This window comes from Lissotriton helveticus, chromosome 3_2, assembly GCF_964261635.1.
Source record: "Lissotriton helveticus chromosome 3_2, aLisHel1.1, whole genome shotgun sequence".
NCBI lineage: Eukaryota > Metazoa > Chordata > Amphibia > Caudata > Salamandridae > Lissotriton > Lissotriton helveticus.
In genome coordinates, this window is record NC_136062.1 from 388,677,870 (window position 1) to 388,696,298 (window position 18,429).

Genomic DNA, 18,429 nt, shown 5'->3' on the forward strand with positions numbered 1-18,429 from the left:
GCCTCCTCTCTCTACCTCCTCTGCTCCTCTTTTCTCTCTACTACTCATATCTTTCTATTTTTCATTCCACCGACTATACCTACTTCGCTACTTTGTTTACCTGCACTGTCATTCTGTGCTTCACCTTTCAATTTGTGCTATTTCATTATAACTCGCCTCTCTTCCGATCTTATTTCTCTCTAGACTATGCACCTCGGGTTGGCACCTTTCTTACCAACCTACATTTAAAACTGCATGCCAGGCTTCTAAAAACAAGCATTGGCATAGCCAATAGGTCTCGCCTTTGGGATCTTATACGTTTTTAGCCATGCAACAGTTGTTATTGCACCAAGGATATTGTGCTGCATAACTAAATACTTATAAGGTCCCAAAAGCGAGACCTATTGGCTATGCCAATGCTTGTTACAATAGTTTTTCATACTGATGACTTTGCTTGTATTACATGCAACTCACTCACTTTCCAACCAGGAGGTATGGTTAGACAAACAGGAGAAGAAAGCACAGATGACATATACAAATATTCTTGCTCGGTTCTGAACATGGATGTGCACATTTCAACCACAGTTTAGTAGTAGCCTCCTGGAGCTACATGAAATGCTGTCGCTTCGTAAACTGTTTCGCAGTGCCCCTGTTTCAATACCTTTGTTACCACATCTGAAACCCTTCACTATCTAGGCTGTCTGATTGTAAAAGACCTAATGTCTGTTTACTAGATCTTAAAGTGAGCTTAAAGCTTACTAATTCCTTACCATAAATTGGCACAATTGTCCGTCACATTTGCATACTTATTCAATGGCTTACCTACTTCATCATGAATGTGTCCCTCCCCTGGAGCATGACCTGTTTACTTGTGCCCTTCCACTGCTCAGTTTTAGGGAACTACACGTTCTTTTTATTTACGTACTCCACAAGAGTTTCATGTGTTTTTCAGCTGTATCCCTACAGTACTTCTCTTGCCCTAACCACGCTCATGTTATTGACTTCCACCAGGGTGCCTCTCCCTCCAGCCTCCATGCTGCTTCTGTCCCCTGCACTTTGTTTTACTTCCCTTCTTCCCGCATCCTATGTGTATGTACCTCTGCCCGCCCTATTCGCTTTTGAAATTAAAAAAAACATGCTGGTGCACTCATTTTGTTCTTTTTATTTGCCGATCCATCTTGGATCAGTAAATAAAAGGAGAAGAAACATCTGTCACTTTGTATGCACAACCATGCTGGGTGACACATGTATTTGCCTATAAAATGACTTTGTGGATTATAGCTTCTTCCTCCACCTCCTTTAGCCGTACTGCGCAGCAGCTGGATTGCCGTACCGCATCGCCAAAAATCATTGATCAAACCAATAGTTACCCAAGACGAGTCAATGCTTGTTTCTTAGCTTCTTCTTACTATCGGGCACCGGCCATGCAGTTTGTGTCGACATTAATCCACGCTGCACATTTGATCCATTACATCTAATTTTTTTTTTTATTCCGCTACAGACCTGTTTCCCACAGATTTAACAAATTATTTGCATTTTCATAGTGTCCGTGTGGACGGTATCTTTACAAAAAGTTGATATACCACTACATCATGCTCTGTTTCCAGGCGTTTACCTTACACCGTTTAAATCCTTCCCTTCTCCTGACTTTAGAACCTTTTAGTTCTGATGCCTACTGAACACTTTCTGCTTATTCGACAAGAACTACAAATGTTTCTATATATGCTCCTAGGTGGCTATGCAGTGGCATTTGCACGTTGTTCCAGCCATGTTTGCATATTGACATATGGCCATATCAGTAGAGGTGGGTGAAATATTTAATTCCACCTTGGGAATTAGCTCACTCCTCTTTAACGCAGATTTCTAGCCAAATTCCGCCAAACTCTGCATAGCGGACTTTTTCCCCCCACAAGGCTTCAAAAAATGCGAGCTGGCGAGCGAGGGTAGTTTGCTGTTTTCTAGTGCTGTTTTCTGACGCAGGCAGTCGCAGTCAGAGTGCTGCCGTTTGAGAAGACTTGCTGCTGCACAAATAGATTTTCTAAAAGAGTGGCAGCAAAATAAACTCAAATGGTCGCACACTCTTGGGCAACGCATGTATAGCGCTAGCTGGACCCGAGGGTATCAGAGCGCTTCACAGCAAATACAGATATGCATTCAATGATAATAAGCAAGACAGGAATCAAGAACAACAAGCAGGAAATAGAGTCAATACGACAGTCATAGGGACTTTGACCGTCCGGCGTGGGGGCCTCTTTAGGCACCAGAGTGTTCAAGGAAGAGGGCTTTGAGTAGCGATTTGAATTGCGGGAATGAGACGGTCATTCTGATGTGAGGGGGGATGGCGTTCCAGATCCTGGGGGCATTTCCCGCAAAGGATTTATTCGAGGTTTTGCGTTTCTGTGATTTCAGAGGGATGAGTAGTAGTGTGTTGGAGCTTCTGAGGGTCCTGGATTGACCCGCCCTTTTGAGTTTGGAGGCCAGGTATTCCGGTTTGCCTGTATGCAGGGCTTTATGTGTGAGGCAAGCTGTGCGGAAGTTGGCTCGTTGGTCAATCGGGAGCCATTTCAGTTCTTTGAGAGCTGGAGAGATGTGGTCAAATTTCTTAGTTCCTGTGACCATTCTTGTTGCCGCGTTGAGGGTGGAGGTGAGAGGTCCTAGGTGCGCCTTGGCAGTTCCAGTTAGCACTGCGATGCCATAGTCAATTCTGGAGAGCACAAGTGCCTGCGTGGCCTGTTTCAGGTCTTTGGGGGGGGGAGGAAGGGTTTGATTTTGTATAGGAGTTTCAGGTTCAGGAACGCGCTTTTGGCTGTTTTAGAGATGTGTTTGTTCATGTCCAGTTTGGGATCGAGAGTGATTCCTAGGGATTTAGCGGAGTATGTTGGCGTTAGAGAAACGTTGAGGGCATTTAAGGCTTTGAGCCATTCCACTATTTGTGGGTTTTCATCTTTGTTCGAAATTAGGAGAACTTCTGTTTTTTCTTCATTCAGTTTGAGGTGATTGGCTGCGAGCCACTGTTGGACCTCCACGAGTGTCGCATGTGAATGTCTGCGATCGAAGTGGTTTTCAAATAGAGTTGTGTGTCGTCCGCGTAGAGGTGGAAGGGGATGTTGGAGTTCCTTAGAAGTGAGGGGAGGGGTTCCATGTAGACGTTGAAGAGTTGTGGTGAGAGTACTGACCCTTGAGGGACTCCTCTACTGACGGGGAGGGGGTCAGATTCGAAGTTGTTGATCTTTATTTTTTGAGTGCGGTTGTTCAGAAAAGAGGAGAACCAATTTAAGACTGTCTTTTCGATGCCCGCTCTCTCTCGGAGGGCGTTGAGTAGGAGGGTATGATCCACTGTGTCGAACGCGGCCGAGAGGTCGAGGAGGATGAGAAGGCTACATTGGTTGGAGTCGAGTGACATGTGCAGATCATCTAGGACATTTAGGATTGCGGTTTCAGTACTGCAGCCTTTCCTGAACCCTGATTGGTGTGGGTCCAATAGATTAGAATCCTCAAGATGTTGGGTTAATTGTGAAAGCACGCATCTTTCAAGAATTTTGGCTAGGAACGGAAGGTTCGAGACCGGTCTAAAGTTGTTCAAGTCCGTGAGATCCAGGCCAGGTTTTTTCAGAAGTGGTGTGACTTGACCTAGTTTAAGGCAGTCAGGGATGACACCCTCGTTCAAGGAGCTGTTGATGATCTTGGCCCAGATAGGGGCTAGAGTGCTTTTCAATTCCTTTGTCAGTCTCGCGGGAAGATGATCGAGGGAGTGAGATGAGGGTTTAGCGGCGGCGATAAGATTGCTTATCATTTCTTGCTTAATCGGCTGGAAGGATGCCCAGAGGATAGATGGGGTTAGTGGACTTGTAGGTATCTAATGTTCATTTACTTACATTATAATACCATTTTCGGCATATTGTTCCTGCATGAAACACCAATCTGTTGTAAAATCAGATTTCATGACCTTCCATCCCAAAGGTAATTACAGAGATTTCGTTTATTATATTAATCTGGTGATCAACCTCTCGGACTTGTTTTGAAGACCCCACTGCAGTTATCTAAAGACACGTCATGAACTAGTAATGAATGCTCGAATTTGAATTCAGTTCAACCCTTCCATCATTTAGGATTTGCAGTATGAAGTGAGGGAGGGAGTGGGTGAGTGTTCAAAGAGACGTTTCTGCAGTGGGTACCTATTGCTCTATTGTCTTCTGGGCAAGAGTCCACGTCTAATCCAGGTAAATCCATACCCATGTCTTCCCAGAAGCTGATCTGTATTGTGGAGAGCAATACAGGCTACCTACCACCCACTATACTTCACCTCCATCCTTCATAAGGTGGAGGTGGACACATGGACAAGAATACACATTTGAACACATTGAGATGTTAATAAATATTGCAAAATGTGTTCAGACGAAAGATAATTGATTGACAGCGATATAAAATTATAATTAAACCCCAATATGCTGACATACTTCCGAATTGTCTAATCCAGAATATTTCTCTGTATTAAACATAGCTGCACCTTTCACAAGAGGATGGTGGTTATGGTGAGAGATCGGAGGACTTGTGCTGTTTGATGGGGGAATAAACAAGCCTGATAAACGGTCTGCCCATGTCTTGACAATTGTTCTTCAAGGATGCTTCCAAGAATTGCACAGAAACCTTTCAGTGGTGGAAGGAAACATTTATTCTACGGACACTGGGAGAAGCTAGGCATACGTGAACCAGCGGGATTCAGTAAGGCGCGGTTGAGCACCAAGGGTGTGCTTTGCATCTAGGCAAGATTTGCTGGTGGTGAGAAATGTGGATGCCATAAACTTTAGGTAAACAGGCACCCGAGGCCGTTTCTAGGGGCGGGCTGGGGAGAGGGGGTGCAGGGGATACACCCTTTCAAATAAATGTGACATTTAAAAAGCAATTACCATCCTTTCTATTTACATTACACTGCCTTGTCCATTCTCTAACACAGAAGTCAGGCAGTTTAAATTAGGCACATAAACAAGAGCGCATGTGCCAATTAGAAGCAGCGAATGTTAAGCAGACTACGGCTGGCATGCTGTCAGCCCAGTTCTGCAACACTCGGTGGTCCCCAGGGACTTGCCACAAATGACGCATTGAAGTTTTGAATTCTGAAGCAGCCCTGGACATGTACAGTATCAGCCCTGTACTCCTGGGGTTTGCTTCTCTGTTATTTACAGCAGTGTTCTCCAGTGTCGGTCCTGGAGTGCCGGATCCATTTTTTTTTTTTAAGTTGTTTTTATTGCAGAATTAGAAACAAGACCTCAGAACAGGTCAACCAGTACACTTACGACATCACAAAGCATATAGGCGACAGGGAAATAGTACACAGCCATTTAGCCCACATCCCGGAGGTCGGGCGGCGCGCCAGGTCATATTTTCAAGAAGATGTCACAGTGCTCACCTCACGTGGGTGGTTGGTTAACAACACTATTCGGTTTCCGCTTTTTACCCCCCTAAAATCCCACCCCCCTATGCATCATCAATCACAACCAAACATCCTGCGGAGGTAATTTCAGTGTGTAGCCCCTATTGCAATGTAGTCCTATCATTTCCTCTTGTGGTGACCATCTTGGGGATATACTATTCTCGCCTCCCGGGTTCCTGCCTTAGTCCTCCGGGGGCCCTAGTACTGTGACCCAGCCCTAGGTCCCATCTCCCAGCACCCTCCGTAACTGTGTCGCTGTGCCTAACTACCCCTATCAGACCCTCCCTTCCCCCCTCCACCCTCCCCAACTGCTGCTGATGTGAGTGTATGTAATCTGTAGAAGTAATGGAGCACGCCACTAATCGGGAGTAACTTTTGCTCGTTTACGCCTCATGGAGCCCTTGTCATTCATTGTGCTTCATCCTCATCCTCTAACATGTAATCACGTAATGCTTGAACTATCATTTCCCATGCTCTCGCCATTTCCAAGCTTTTATCGTTATCAGTCCTGGCAGCCTGTCGCATTTTAAGAATACTTTCGCAACCGGCCCATTTCAACAGCTCATTCATCCACCTCCTCACTGAAGGGCCTTCTTTAGATTTCCAGTGCCAGGTGATCTCTCTCTGAGCCAACATGAGTCCTAAGTCAATACATTTGCTTGTGATTTTCGTCCTCTTTGTGTGAGGGAACTAGAGCAGCAGACATGTCGCCATGTCGAAATCTACTTCCCTGTCCGTAACCATGTTCAGGAGTTCCCCCACTTCAGGCCAGTATGTCCCCAGCTTTGGACATCCCCACAACAGGTGATCCAGGTCAACCTCAGGCGCCAAGCACCTCGGGCACATGGCGTCATGCACCCGAAAGTACCGCTTAATCCTCTCTGGGGTCAGGTAAGCTCTATGTATAATGAAGAAGTGTACCTGCTGGAATCGGGCGTTTCTCGTGCCCTTCCATGTTCGTCTCAAAATATGTCCCCAGATCGTGTCCGGTATGGGCTTACCTATACTGTCCTCCCATCTTGCCTTCAGCGCCAATAGCGGTTCCAGTCCCTCGTGTAACATTCTAGTATGGAGGCAGGTCACCGCCTTGGTAGTGCCCGCAGCCATAACCACGTACTGGCATGCCATAGTCGTCTCCGGCTCAGCCAGCCCTCCCTTCCAGTGCCTTTGCATCGCTGCAACCACTGCTGCGTGCAACAGAAAATTCCCGTCTTGCAGGCCAAACTGTTCCTGCAACGTCCGGAAGGGGACCAGTGTCCCCTCAAAGTATAGGTCTCCCACCATCTGCAATCCCAACTCCTCCCACTCTGATAACTGGGACCAATCGCCCCCATGTGGCAGCGCAGTCAGCATCCCCAGTGGGATCTCTGGTGCATACGACCGGGTGCTTTTCGCCCTCTTCAGACTCCTGTTCCAGCAGAGTGTTCTTTCCTCCATCGTGAGGTCCCTCATAACTAGTTTCTGTTGCATGACTATGTAAGACAAGACATGCCGCTGGATACCGAACCCTCGTTCGTGGTCTGGTCCCCTGAATTCCCTGGCTACATGTTGCGTCAATATCTGCAGTTGTGCAGCCAGATAATATAGTTCAAAATCGGGGATTGCCATCCCCCTTCGAGCTTGGGCCTAGTCAGGGTACTCAACGCCACCCTGCGCCGTCCGTGGCCCCACAGGAAGCCAGTCACCATCATCTGCAGTTCTTTAAACATACGCTGTGTGATTCCATATCGGCAATGTCCGGAAATAATAAAGCAGCCGCGGAAGTGCCACCATCTTCAATAGTGCCACTCGGCCCAGCACTGATAAGGGGAGGGACGCCCAAAAGGCCATGCAACCCCTCAGCGCCCGCATGCAACGCCCCACATTACCCTCTAACAAGTTCGCGGTCTCGTGATATATGCGGACGCCTAAGTAAGTGAAGCTGGAGGGCTCCCAAACCACCTCCATCGTGAGGGGGGGGGCACGGTGTGCCTTCCTGCTACGGAAAAACACAGGTTTTAGCCCAGTTCACCTTAAGGCCCGACATCTTACCAAATCTAGATAGCATATCTACTGCTCCCTCCAGGGCTCATCCGGAGTCGGCTAGGTACAGTAACAGATCATCCGCATACAGGGATATGTAATGCGACTTCGCTCTCTGCGTTACCCCTTGATATATTGCGCCTGATCTTGCCAATGCTGCCAAAGGTTCCATCGCCAATGCGAACAACAAGGGAGATAGCGAGCACCCCTGCCTCGTCCCCCTACGAACAGGGTAAGCCGAGGATATTACCGACCCCAGTCGTACCCTCGCTGTAGCAGAGGAGTAGAGAGCCTTCGTCCACCTCCTAAAACCTTCACCTATGCCGAATTTCACCAGCACCTCATCCAGGTACTGACACTCAAGGCTATCGAAAGCCTTTTCGATGTCAACTGATAATACCACCGGGCTATGAGGTGAGTTCCTGGCACTGTCTAGCATCTGGATCAGCCGGCGTATATTCATGGATGTGTTCCTGGTAGGGATAAACCCTGCTTGGTCCCTATGTACTAGTCTGGTCATGTACGGCAGTAGTCTGGTGGCCAGGATACGGCTTAAGATCTTATAATCCACCGTCAGCATAGACAGGGGCCGATAGGATGTCACTTCCAATGCCTCTCTGCCTGGTTTCAGCAGTGGAACCACTAGCGCGCCTCCCTCATCGATTCGGGCAAGTGTCCCCTCTGTCCAGCTTCCGAGTACACCATCAATAGCCTGGGTGCTAATATATCGATAAATTTTACATAAAATTCAATTGGTAGGCCATCCATCCCTGGCGTTTTGTTTCTGGCCATCTGTTTAATGGCCATTCAAATCTCTGACAGCGTTATGGGTCCCCCTATGTCTTCCGCATCCTCGTCATCTAGCACCGGCAAAGGGACAGATTCCAAATAATCACCTATCTCAGAAACCTCCACCTCTAACTGGCATTCATATAAACCTGTATAATAAGGCTTAAAGCGTGTTAGGACCGCTAATTGCGAGTAAACTATGTCCCCTGTCTCCGTTTTTATACTCATGATCGTTGGAGTGCCGGATCCATGCCAGATTTTTAGCATATCCACATTTAGATAAATGTAGTTATCATTAAATTCTGGCATGGATCCGGCTCTCCAGGACCGACATTGGAGAACCCTGATTTAGAACTGCCTGTCATCACTCCTCCCCTTCCCAAGTCGTCACAGGGTGACAAGTTGAGAATGGGAGGGGTTGCAGCCTTTGCAAGAGCGCCTTGTAACTAAACTCTTGGCTCTGCTTTCAAAAGTCTACCCAAACTGCAGATCGGGTTCAGTTCATGTGAGACAGGCGCGTGCACATCACCAGCCACATCCTACACCCCACACCCCACACCCCACACCATTTGTCTGAGCCTCGGCATCAGACTTCAAAGGAAGCCACTCCCCCGCCCGCCTCCGCGCAATTCCAGAGCATGTTTTGCTGAGCAGCGCTGCCTCACTAGAGTGTCTAAGCCGCTCCCCCGCCACTCAATGTCGAGAGCTTGTTGTTCTTGTTATTTCAACTCTTGGCTTGTCTTCGGCTTCCCTTCCCTACACTACAAGCGTAGCGCCTGACTTCGGTGCCCCTGCTCTCGCTATCTATTTCCCTGCGTGTTGCTCTTCCCCAACTGCACCACTCTTGGGCCGTGCGGTAGCCTTCCCCCGACACCACCTTCCACGGCCCGGCACTCAGCCCATGCAGTGACATTCCCCTGCTACCACCTCCCGGAGGATGTCACCCTTCGCCCGTGCTGTACCATTCCTCCGCTAGCACCTCCTGGGGCATGCCACATTTCGCACCTCCCATGGGGGGCCGCATTGCTGTTCGCTTAAGTGATTCATAGAAACGCTGTATTTTATACTGCACTGACTTATTTCACTGGAGTTGCTGAGCTGGGGCTGTATCGGGGTGCCCTAGAAGCTCCTCTACCTGTGCTGGGCTTGCCACCCACCCCTCCCCTTCCCTCTCTGCTCTTTTTGTGCTTGGCCCGGGGGGTGGGAGTGACTGACCCGGTAGTCTCTGGCCCAGGATAGTGGCAACCTCCTGCTAGGAGGCTTCCCTATCTAATACAAACATAATTTTCCACGCGTTTCTATCAAGACTTTCAGCTTTCTCATTTTTTCAAAAGTTTTTTTTTAAGCCAGTACTGTTTCGTTATTGATTAAAAGAATATATACCGTTGTTTTACTTATTTTGCTTTTCTCTGTACAATTTCACCACTTGTTATAATTAATACTTTTTACTTCGTTTTTGCATAGCTAGTTTTTTTCACCCCCACTTTCCTGGTTTGGTTACACATACTTAAGGCTTTCTTTTATTTATTTTATTGAAGCTCAATAAATTACCCCAAAATAGACACTTTATAGGGAGCTGGTATTGGAACTGTTAAGATAACGCAACGGCTTTGTGTGATTCACCACAGTCAGCCACCGACAGAACTTTTTCTGAAAATGACCAAACTGGCAAGGTCCGCGTTTTAAAGTCTTTAGTGAACCGAGTAACTAACTGGGCTGCATTGTGCCCCAATTAAACACCAGTATTGATTACAGTAGATGGTGCGGGCCGAAAAGGGGAACATTGTCGGTCAACTACAGAACAGGGATACATATGGATAATTATGTGTGTGAAAACCTTCTGTGGGCTTTAAAGCGATTCACACCATTTTGATATAACTAGTAGGGAATATAATACGCTTACCCAGGATGTGTAAATTCAAACCTTTACCCTTGATAATACCTATGGGATACGACATTCTTGCTCCCACCGTCTTTTTTTTTTTTTGATTGAAAAAAGGGGTGCAAATTAATTTCTTGACAATAATACGTTTTCACTGCTCGCCGTAACAGAAAAATGTTGTTCGAAGCACTAGCGCGCCGTAACAGCAAAATCTTGCTCGAAGCGCTACTTAAAGTGAGTTATTTGCAGTGTTTATTATATGTTAAATATGCATGGCAGCACGGCAAGGATTGTTTACATCCAAAAGAAGGTGATGAGATGATGGGCTTGGAACAGTGTGTATGCAGTAATGTAAGAGCCGAGCTCTCTGCTCCCCATTTTCTCTGGCCGCAGGTGAAGTGACTTTACTTCTATAATGCATTGGTTGCTTAATGAAAGTCCCGAATTGCAGAACTGTTTGTCTTGAATTGCTATACCATGTGTTGACCAATTACAAATGTGTTCTACTTTATCCAGTTAACATGCACTACGTTTCTGAACTATACACCTGGTTACCTAGAATCTCCCGAGCTTAAGTGCCACGAGGGACGTTTCATTGTAGAGAACAAAATATTGAGTAGGCAAACAACTTCATTTCAGGCTAAAACGGGGGTTCACTGACAGGTTTTTGCTTTTTAAAACTTTCTTACACTTTCACCTACATAATCACTCAGCACCAACACATCATCACTCAAAAACACCACAGCAGCACTATGCACTACCATAGCATCACTCAGCGCCACCACAGCATCACCCTAATGCCTGCTTTGCGTCTCCCCGGTGTTCATGCAAGGCATGAATGCTGGTCTACCAAGTTAGATTCCTACCCCTGAATCAGGGGAACTAATACCCCTTGAAGGTCAGTCCAAGGGATTGTGTTCCATGATCAACTTGGGTGAAGTGGTAAGGGTTTGAGAATCTGATTTCAGCAGTCTGCTGTCCTACCCATATGACTCCTGGAAGCCAAGGAGTATGTATGTATGTATGTATGTATGTATAGGCATTTATATAGCGCACTACTTACCCGTAGGGTCCCAAGGCGCTTCGACCGCTGCGAAACCCTTCCTGGCTTCCCTGAGAGATGGTCCCTTAATGGGTATCTCCAGGGTGAGACCAGGCATCCCCGGCGGTCTGGTGGGGCCGTTAGTGAAGATGAGGCAAGCTAATGCCCAGAGTTGCCGAGTGTGATCGCTGATCAGAGTGGGCACCGAGGCGAGAGAATTATCGAGTCCGCTGACCCTGGTCCAGAAACCTGCCGCGCCGGGAATCGAACCCTGGTCCCGGGCCGTCCTCTGCTCTCGGGTCTGCCGCCTCTAACCAGTGAGCCACACGAGTAGCAAGACCTAAAAGCAGTGTAGCCATTCTGCTGTAGACCTAGCCTACAATTGAGCAGTCTGTGATTGGCTGAGTGCTCAGAATAAATATTTCTAAATCAGGGCCTTCGTAAGTTTTTCTGTCAGCTGATTGGTATGAATTGCACAGTTTGCTTGAATGCTTTAATTCATTGCTGCCTATTATCATGCAGTCTTATATGACCGGCCTTTATCACACCTTTTAACTGAGTTCTGTTACGAGGCATTTGCAGTCCTATTCTTTGTCATTCACAACCAGACAATAATTCTTATTTTGCAATATGTGCATCTTTCTACTCTGTTGATAGTATTTAAGTCCTGGAAAACTGTTGTACATGTTGAATGAATATGAGACATGCGTCCATTTCAGATGTTTTAAGTTTGAGGTGTTGTTGAGTCACAGGCAATGGCCCAGAAGGATGACATGGAGGAGAGAATAACCACTCTTGAAAAACGCTACCTCGCCGCACAGCGCGAAGCCACCTCTGTGCACGATCTCAACGATAAACTTGAAAATGAACTGGCGACTAAGGAATCCATGCATCGACAGGTATCAATCTCATTTTGTTTTTGAGATTTCTTTTTATTATCAAGGAATTCAGCTACAAACCTCAGCGAGTATTATTTTTTGAATGCTTGTTTTTTAATATTTTGTTAAGATTGTTCAGTAGAAACGCAGTGAGGTGCATCGTTTTTCAAACAACTGCTTCCAATTCAAATATAATAATTCCATGCTGCTGTTTCTTTTTGGTGATTGTTGACAGTAATTATGCTTTCCACAAATATGACCTAGACCAAGTCAGCACCTAACAAATAATTAATTATTTCAATAGTGTATCTTGTGTTGGAAAACCATTCCAACTAACTCCTCTATATTAATTGATGTGGTAGGAGATACACCTATGTTGTGCCACATTAAAAATAGCCCATTCCCTTTCAACAGACGTTGTGAAACACATTACACACACCCAGGTGTCAGACTCAAACAAAGGAAAAAAGTGTGTGTGTGAGCGAGAGGGCACCTCACGGGCGAACCACCAACGGGAACCTGGCAGGTACTCACCAGGATTGCCCTGTTCTCATCATTGGCACCATCAAGCTCAAAAAGAAAAATGTGTCCAAAAACAAACACGGATTTCTAGCTTTATTCTGTCTCTTTCGTGTTGATTATGGACTCTAAAAAAGTAGGTATGGCTCCTACTTGTCCAACCATACTCTACTTAATTTGGCAGTAAGTAGTGTATGGTTGGATAAGTAGGAGCCATACCTACTTTTTTAGAGTCCATAACCAACGCGAAAGATACAGAATGAAGCTAGAAATCCGTGTTGTTTGTGGTTTTATATGTTGTTTTGACACTCTGTGTTCGTGGTTTTTCTACACTGCATACTTTCACAAACACACTGTTTGTTTTTGGACACATTTTTCTTGGCTATTTTTAATGTGGCACAACATAGGTGTATCTCCTACCCCATCAATTAAAATAGGGGAGTTATTTGGAATGGTTTTCCAACACAAGATACACTATTGAAATAATTAATTATTTGTTAGGTGCCGCCTTGGTCTAGGTCATATTTGTGGAAAGTATATGTTGAGTGGAGGGCGACCTATGACCTTAATTCCCTCTAAGCTCCTTGTTGTCTGCGAAGGTAATTATGCCACAAAATACTAACGTAGACCTTTGCGATGAGTCTTGGCTAGGTTTCGCAATTGCCGCCTCCTAAATTATAGTTATTTTGACAGTGTGGCTACTACATACAAGAGTCGCCAAAGATTCGAAGATCACCTCAAATATGGCCCCGTTCAGTAATTACGTTCCTACACATTCAAACAAGTTTATTTTCTCCATGTAAAGATGCGTATTTGTTTAATAAATAACAATTGTTCTAGATCTGCTGGTTAATTCTTTATGGACTGTTTTAGACGGTATTATAACAAAACAACTTGTTTTTTCGGTGATTAAGTTGATCTGGGGGTTCAAACCAAATTTGAACTGAACCGTACCCAAGTTTTTTCATGTGTGTGTACACATTTTTACCCAGGCAACCTTCTCTTAGGTATCCCTTTTGTAAATATTTATCTACCTTTCATTGTGCATTGTAAAACCACTGCCTCAAATAATTCATCATTTGCCTAGCCTCTAATTGGTTGTCAGACCTAAAATCTTCATTCCCACTAACAAGAGCCTGGTGATCTCCTAAGCCTGTGAACTGGCTGCGAGTTTGACATCTTGTGGGGATTACACCACAGGGCACAAAGCGAGGCGAGTGTAGTGAGCCTTTTAGCTACCTGTTTCTGAATCCTCTTCAAGACCTTTCTACTAGGAGGAGGAGATTGAGCTATGTTAATGTCTCGTGAAGCATTCGTTCAATTAAGGCTCCTAGTAGTGTTAGGTGAAGCTTCAACTCTTTCAAAACGGAGTAGCAAACAAATCCCTAACCATTTAATAATTATTTTATGGACGGTTATATGAGTGGTGCTTTGTGATGAGAGATGAGGAGCATTTAAATGTATGGCATAAAACATGCTTCCTAAAATGAAATGTTTTTTATTCTATTGAGCATTCATTTTAATTAGTATTTTTGTCTTTACTGTCTGCTTTATGGGTAAGTGGGTTGGTGCCTATACTGCCAGCACCTCACACTTGTCAGTGACCAGTCAAAATCAGCTTAGTATCTTTGGCAGTTTTAAATAGGCAACATGGCCTATCACCTGTGGGGAAGAGATGGCCCCTTACGGTTTTGTATTTGAACGTGAAGCAGGAAGGCATCCTGTATTTTTCTGCCCTCTAGTGCCCATTGGAAAAACTGTTCTGTCGTTTCAGCAAAATGATAGTCGCAGTTAATAGTTAGTTCTTTCAAGAAGTGACATTTTTTTCATAATTGGTCAGAGGTTTATCAGTTTCAGAGTAGTATCAACCCAGAGTGTTTGTAGCTCTAGAAGATATTGTAGATGGGGAAACGCAGTGCATCAAATAATGGAGATTTTCTATTAGTATTAAAATAAGAGAACCAGGTGTTTTTCTAAGATAATCGGGATTTTTATGTGATCCTGTAAACACGTGGTAAGGTGAATGGTGCCCAGTGTTGCTAACCACCTCATTCCTTGCTTCTAATATAGATAGTCCGGAAAGTAAAAGGTGAGGTCTGGTCCTTCAGTAACATTTGTTGACTGCTTAGTATCTCTGCAAACAAAACTGTTATCGAACACAGCCCGTCTAGGGCCCTTTGTGATTCTTGGATAAGGTTTAAACTCGGTCTTCTTCTGCATGTAGCCAGTAGGGATGACGTAGGCCAAAGGAACTTGTGCTTGTCTTCAAAATCTTGAACCTGATTTGCTGCATTGCTAGAAGACCTCCTGTGTAAACTTGAGTTTCATACTTCAGATAACTAATATAAAAGTAAAACTGGTTGGACGTATTCCAGGAGCTAGTCCTCTCCAAGTATGATAAAAGCCCTTGATTAACCCTGAGGCCTCAGTGTACCTATTGTCGACACACATTTGGTAGCCCACAACTGAATCTAGCAAGTGAACCCTGGGAGGTTGAAGGCTAACATTGAAAGAAAGATGGGGGATGAGCAAGTGAATTGGTCTGTGTCCATATTTTACTGGTATATGGTTTCAGTAGTTATCCTACTTTTAACATATTTGGGCCTTCAGGACGAGCGGCCTAGGATACGGGCTGTGTTTTCTCTAGCCCTGTAGTTATTGGTCCCAGTAACTCTGCCATTACAAGTTGGAACATGCACATCTAGTAAAAAATGAGTCATTGACAGAGGGATCCGCAATCTTGTGTTAGATTTCCTTCAGTAATTCCTGATTCTGGACTTCTGGCAGCTGAAATCTCTGGGTGACCGTATAATACTCATAAGTCTGAGGGGTCCGTAACTGCTATGCTACCGGTCCACAGGAATTAAGAGGCCACTTGTAATGAGGACCTTAGTCGTTTTAGGATTTATATGCTCCACAGAGAGGGAACATGGAGAGCATGAAGTATAAAACAACAGTGGGACAGTTGTTTGTGCAGCTATAGTTTTGAAACTTGGCCATTGTCATCTCGCACTGCCACTGTCCTGCAATGGATCCAGTTCTGAATGGATTGTGTAGCTCAAGTGATCATTGCCCCTTCTCCAGAGGAGCTACATAAATACAGTTATGAATGCTGCTAGGAAGAGCACTAGGGCCATGCCTGCGCTATTAGAAAGGGGGCTCCCAGATAATACAGCAATAGCCAGCAGAACAAAATCTATTTAAGCACAGTGAGGCTGAATCATTCAAGGGCATTTAAAATATCAAATGGAGCCGGACGTAAGCCTACAAATTCTGATCATGCATTCCGCGCCTTTAGATCTGCGTACAGAAGCATAATTAGCGCTCCATAAAAGAAAATCCTACAAATTATTGAGATCAATATGTTATCTGGGCAGCTCACTACAGTATTCCTTGTTGTACAAATCCATACTAAAGTGTCTTGGAGATCAAGGAAAAAGAGACTCTTCAGTGCTAAGGCCTCAGTTTTCGTTGTCCCAAGTCTGGCCTCAGTCGAGAAGAAAAGGTGAAAACTGAGTATTTATTTATTTATTTATTTATTCAAAGTTTTATATAGCGCGAACAGGATCCTTACAGATATCAGAGCGCTTCACACAGACAGGGAAGGGGCAGTAGGAGTCAACAGAGATAATGGGAACAGTATAATAGTCAATAACATGGTAATAACATGGATAATAAAAACATACATAAAACCAATCCAAATACAATCAGGTAAGGAAGTAATATAGGACAGCACAAATCATTGATCCCACTACAGAGGTGTACAGGTGGATCAGTAAACCAACGTGTATCATATCTTGGTCGGTAGTAAGAGAGTAGCGTAGTAGTGCCCCCAACAAGTAGAGTATAGTGCCAGGGGATAGGGTGAGCAGTGATACAAAGCAATGCAGAGTCTCTGAACCAACATCTATAACGATCAGGAGATCTTGGCCAGAAGGATGGTTTTCACCTCTTTCTTGAAGAGTGCAGTGGAGGAGATCAGCCTGGTTTCAGGAGGGAGCGCATTCCAGATCCTGGGTGCCATTCCTGAGAAGGAGCGCTTGTAAGTTTTCACTTTCCGGAATCTACGAGGTTTCAGGAGTAGATTTTTTGTGCTCCTATTGGATCTCGAACCTCCTGATATAGACAGCTTTTGAGCGAGGTAGTTGGGTGCCTTGTGGTGCACGGCCGCGTGTGTCATAACTGCAATTTTTAGCTGTATTCTGGCTTCAAAAGGCAGCCTTTTTAGAGACTTAAGTCTGGGGATATGTGCAAATGCTTTCTAGAGCCAGTAATGAGTCTCGCGGCAGCGTTCAGGGAAGCTCTTAAGGGTGCTGTTGTGGATAGCGGGAGACCGCTGAGGGTCGCAATTCCGTAGTCTATTCGAGGGATGACTAAAGCTTGTACAGCAGTTTGGAAGTCTTTGGCCGGGAGGAAGGGTTTAATTTTCCTCAGCGTGTTGATTTGGAAATTAGCTGCTTTTGTGGCTTTGCTGACGTGCTGCTGCATGTTGAGCTTGGCGTCGAGTGTGATGCCTAGGGATTTCGCCGAGTCCACGATGGTAGGTTGGACATTGAGTGCTGTTAGGTTGTTGAGCCAGGTTTGGGTGGTGGAGATTTTCGCCGGGGGTGAGATGAGTAGGAACTCAGTTTTCAGAGCATTTAGTTTGAGGTGATTATCGGCCAGCCAAGATTGGGTGTTAATAAGCGTGGAATTCAGATGTTTGATATCTTCCGGGGATTGTAACTTTAGATAGAGTTGTGTGTCATCGGCGTACATATGGAATTGAACATTGGATGCTTGAAGCAAGGTGGTGAGCGGTTCCATAACGAGGTTGAACAGTGTAGGGGAGAGGGTGGATCCTTGTGGAACACCTAGATCTGCAGGTACAGGTGTAGATAGCACATTGTCGATCTTGAACCTCTGAGACCGGTTGTGAAGGAAGGACGAAAACCACTTGAGAACAGTTCCCGATAGCCCCATTCTAGTACTTAGCAGCTCCAGCAAGTTCTCATGTTTGACCGTGTCAAATGCAGACGAGAGGTCAAGAAGGATGAGGAGGCAGGACTCATTGCGATCCAGAATTTGGAGGGCGTCATCAATTATGTGTGTCATAGCTGTTTCAGTGCTATGTTTCGCTCTGAAGCCTGATTGATGAGGGTTGAGGAGGTCAAATTGATCAATGTGTTTTGTTAGTTGGAGTTGGACACATTTCTCCAGCAGTTTGGCCAGGGTGGGGATATTGGTGATGGGCCGATAGTTGTTTAGGTCAGACGGATCAGCTGTAGGTTTCTTGAGTATAGGCGTGACTTGCCCCACCTTAAGGGAGTCTGGAATGTGGCCTTGTTGCAAAGAGCTGTTGATGATCTTGGTCCAGAGAGGGAGGAGCAAGGGGATAAAGTCTTTTACAGCATTAGCAGGTAGAGGGTCTGTGAGGTGATTAGAGGGCTTCAAGGTGCAGAGCAGTTTGTGTATTGCTTCTTCTGAATAGGTATCGAAGTACTGCCAGGATGCCTTGTTTTTAGGTTGAGTGTCTGCCATTCTGGTGTGGTTGGGGTATCGACTTACATCCATGATGAGGTCATTTCTTATGTTGTCAGTCTTTAGTTTAAAGAAAGCAGAGAAGGCTTCACAGTGTGGGGTGTCATTTGTTGAGCTGTTTGATTGTGTGGGTTGTGCCTTTGTTTGGGTCTTGATTAGCTCGAACAGCTTTCTTGGCCTGTTCTTCGCTTGGTCCAACTGGCGGCTGAAGAAGTCCGACTTTGTGCGCTTTATTTTCCTAAAATAGGCATTTCTCTTGTTCTTAAGCTTTTTGAGGTGCAGTGCTGAAGGGTCCGATCTCCAGGTGCGCTCTGCCATTCGCATATTACGCCTTTCGTCATTGAGTCTGTCATCATACCAGGGGTTA

General features: G+C 45.4%; 1 protein-coding gene across 22 annotated transcripts in view; it reads left to right on the plus strand.

The window, feature by feature from the left end:
- The window catches only part of PPFIA1 (PPFI scaffold protein A1), an 807,831-nt gene that overhangs the window by 276,382 nt on the left and 513,020 nt on the right, over positions 1 to 18,429 (plus strand). For all 22 annotated transcript variants that reach the window (XM_078684274.1, XM_078684276.1, XM_078684283.1 and 19 more), the window contains exon 8: positions 11,898 to 12,044. In XM_078684274.1, coding sequence (XP_078540400.1) covers positions 11,898 to 12,044 — 147 coding nt within the window. The remainder of the gene's footprint in view (positions 1 to 11,897; positions 12,045 to 18,429) is intronic.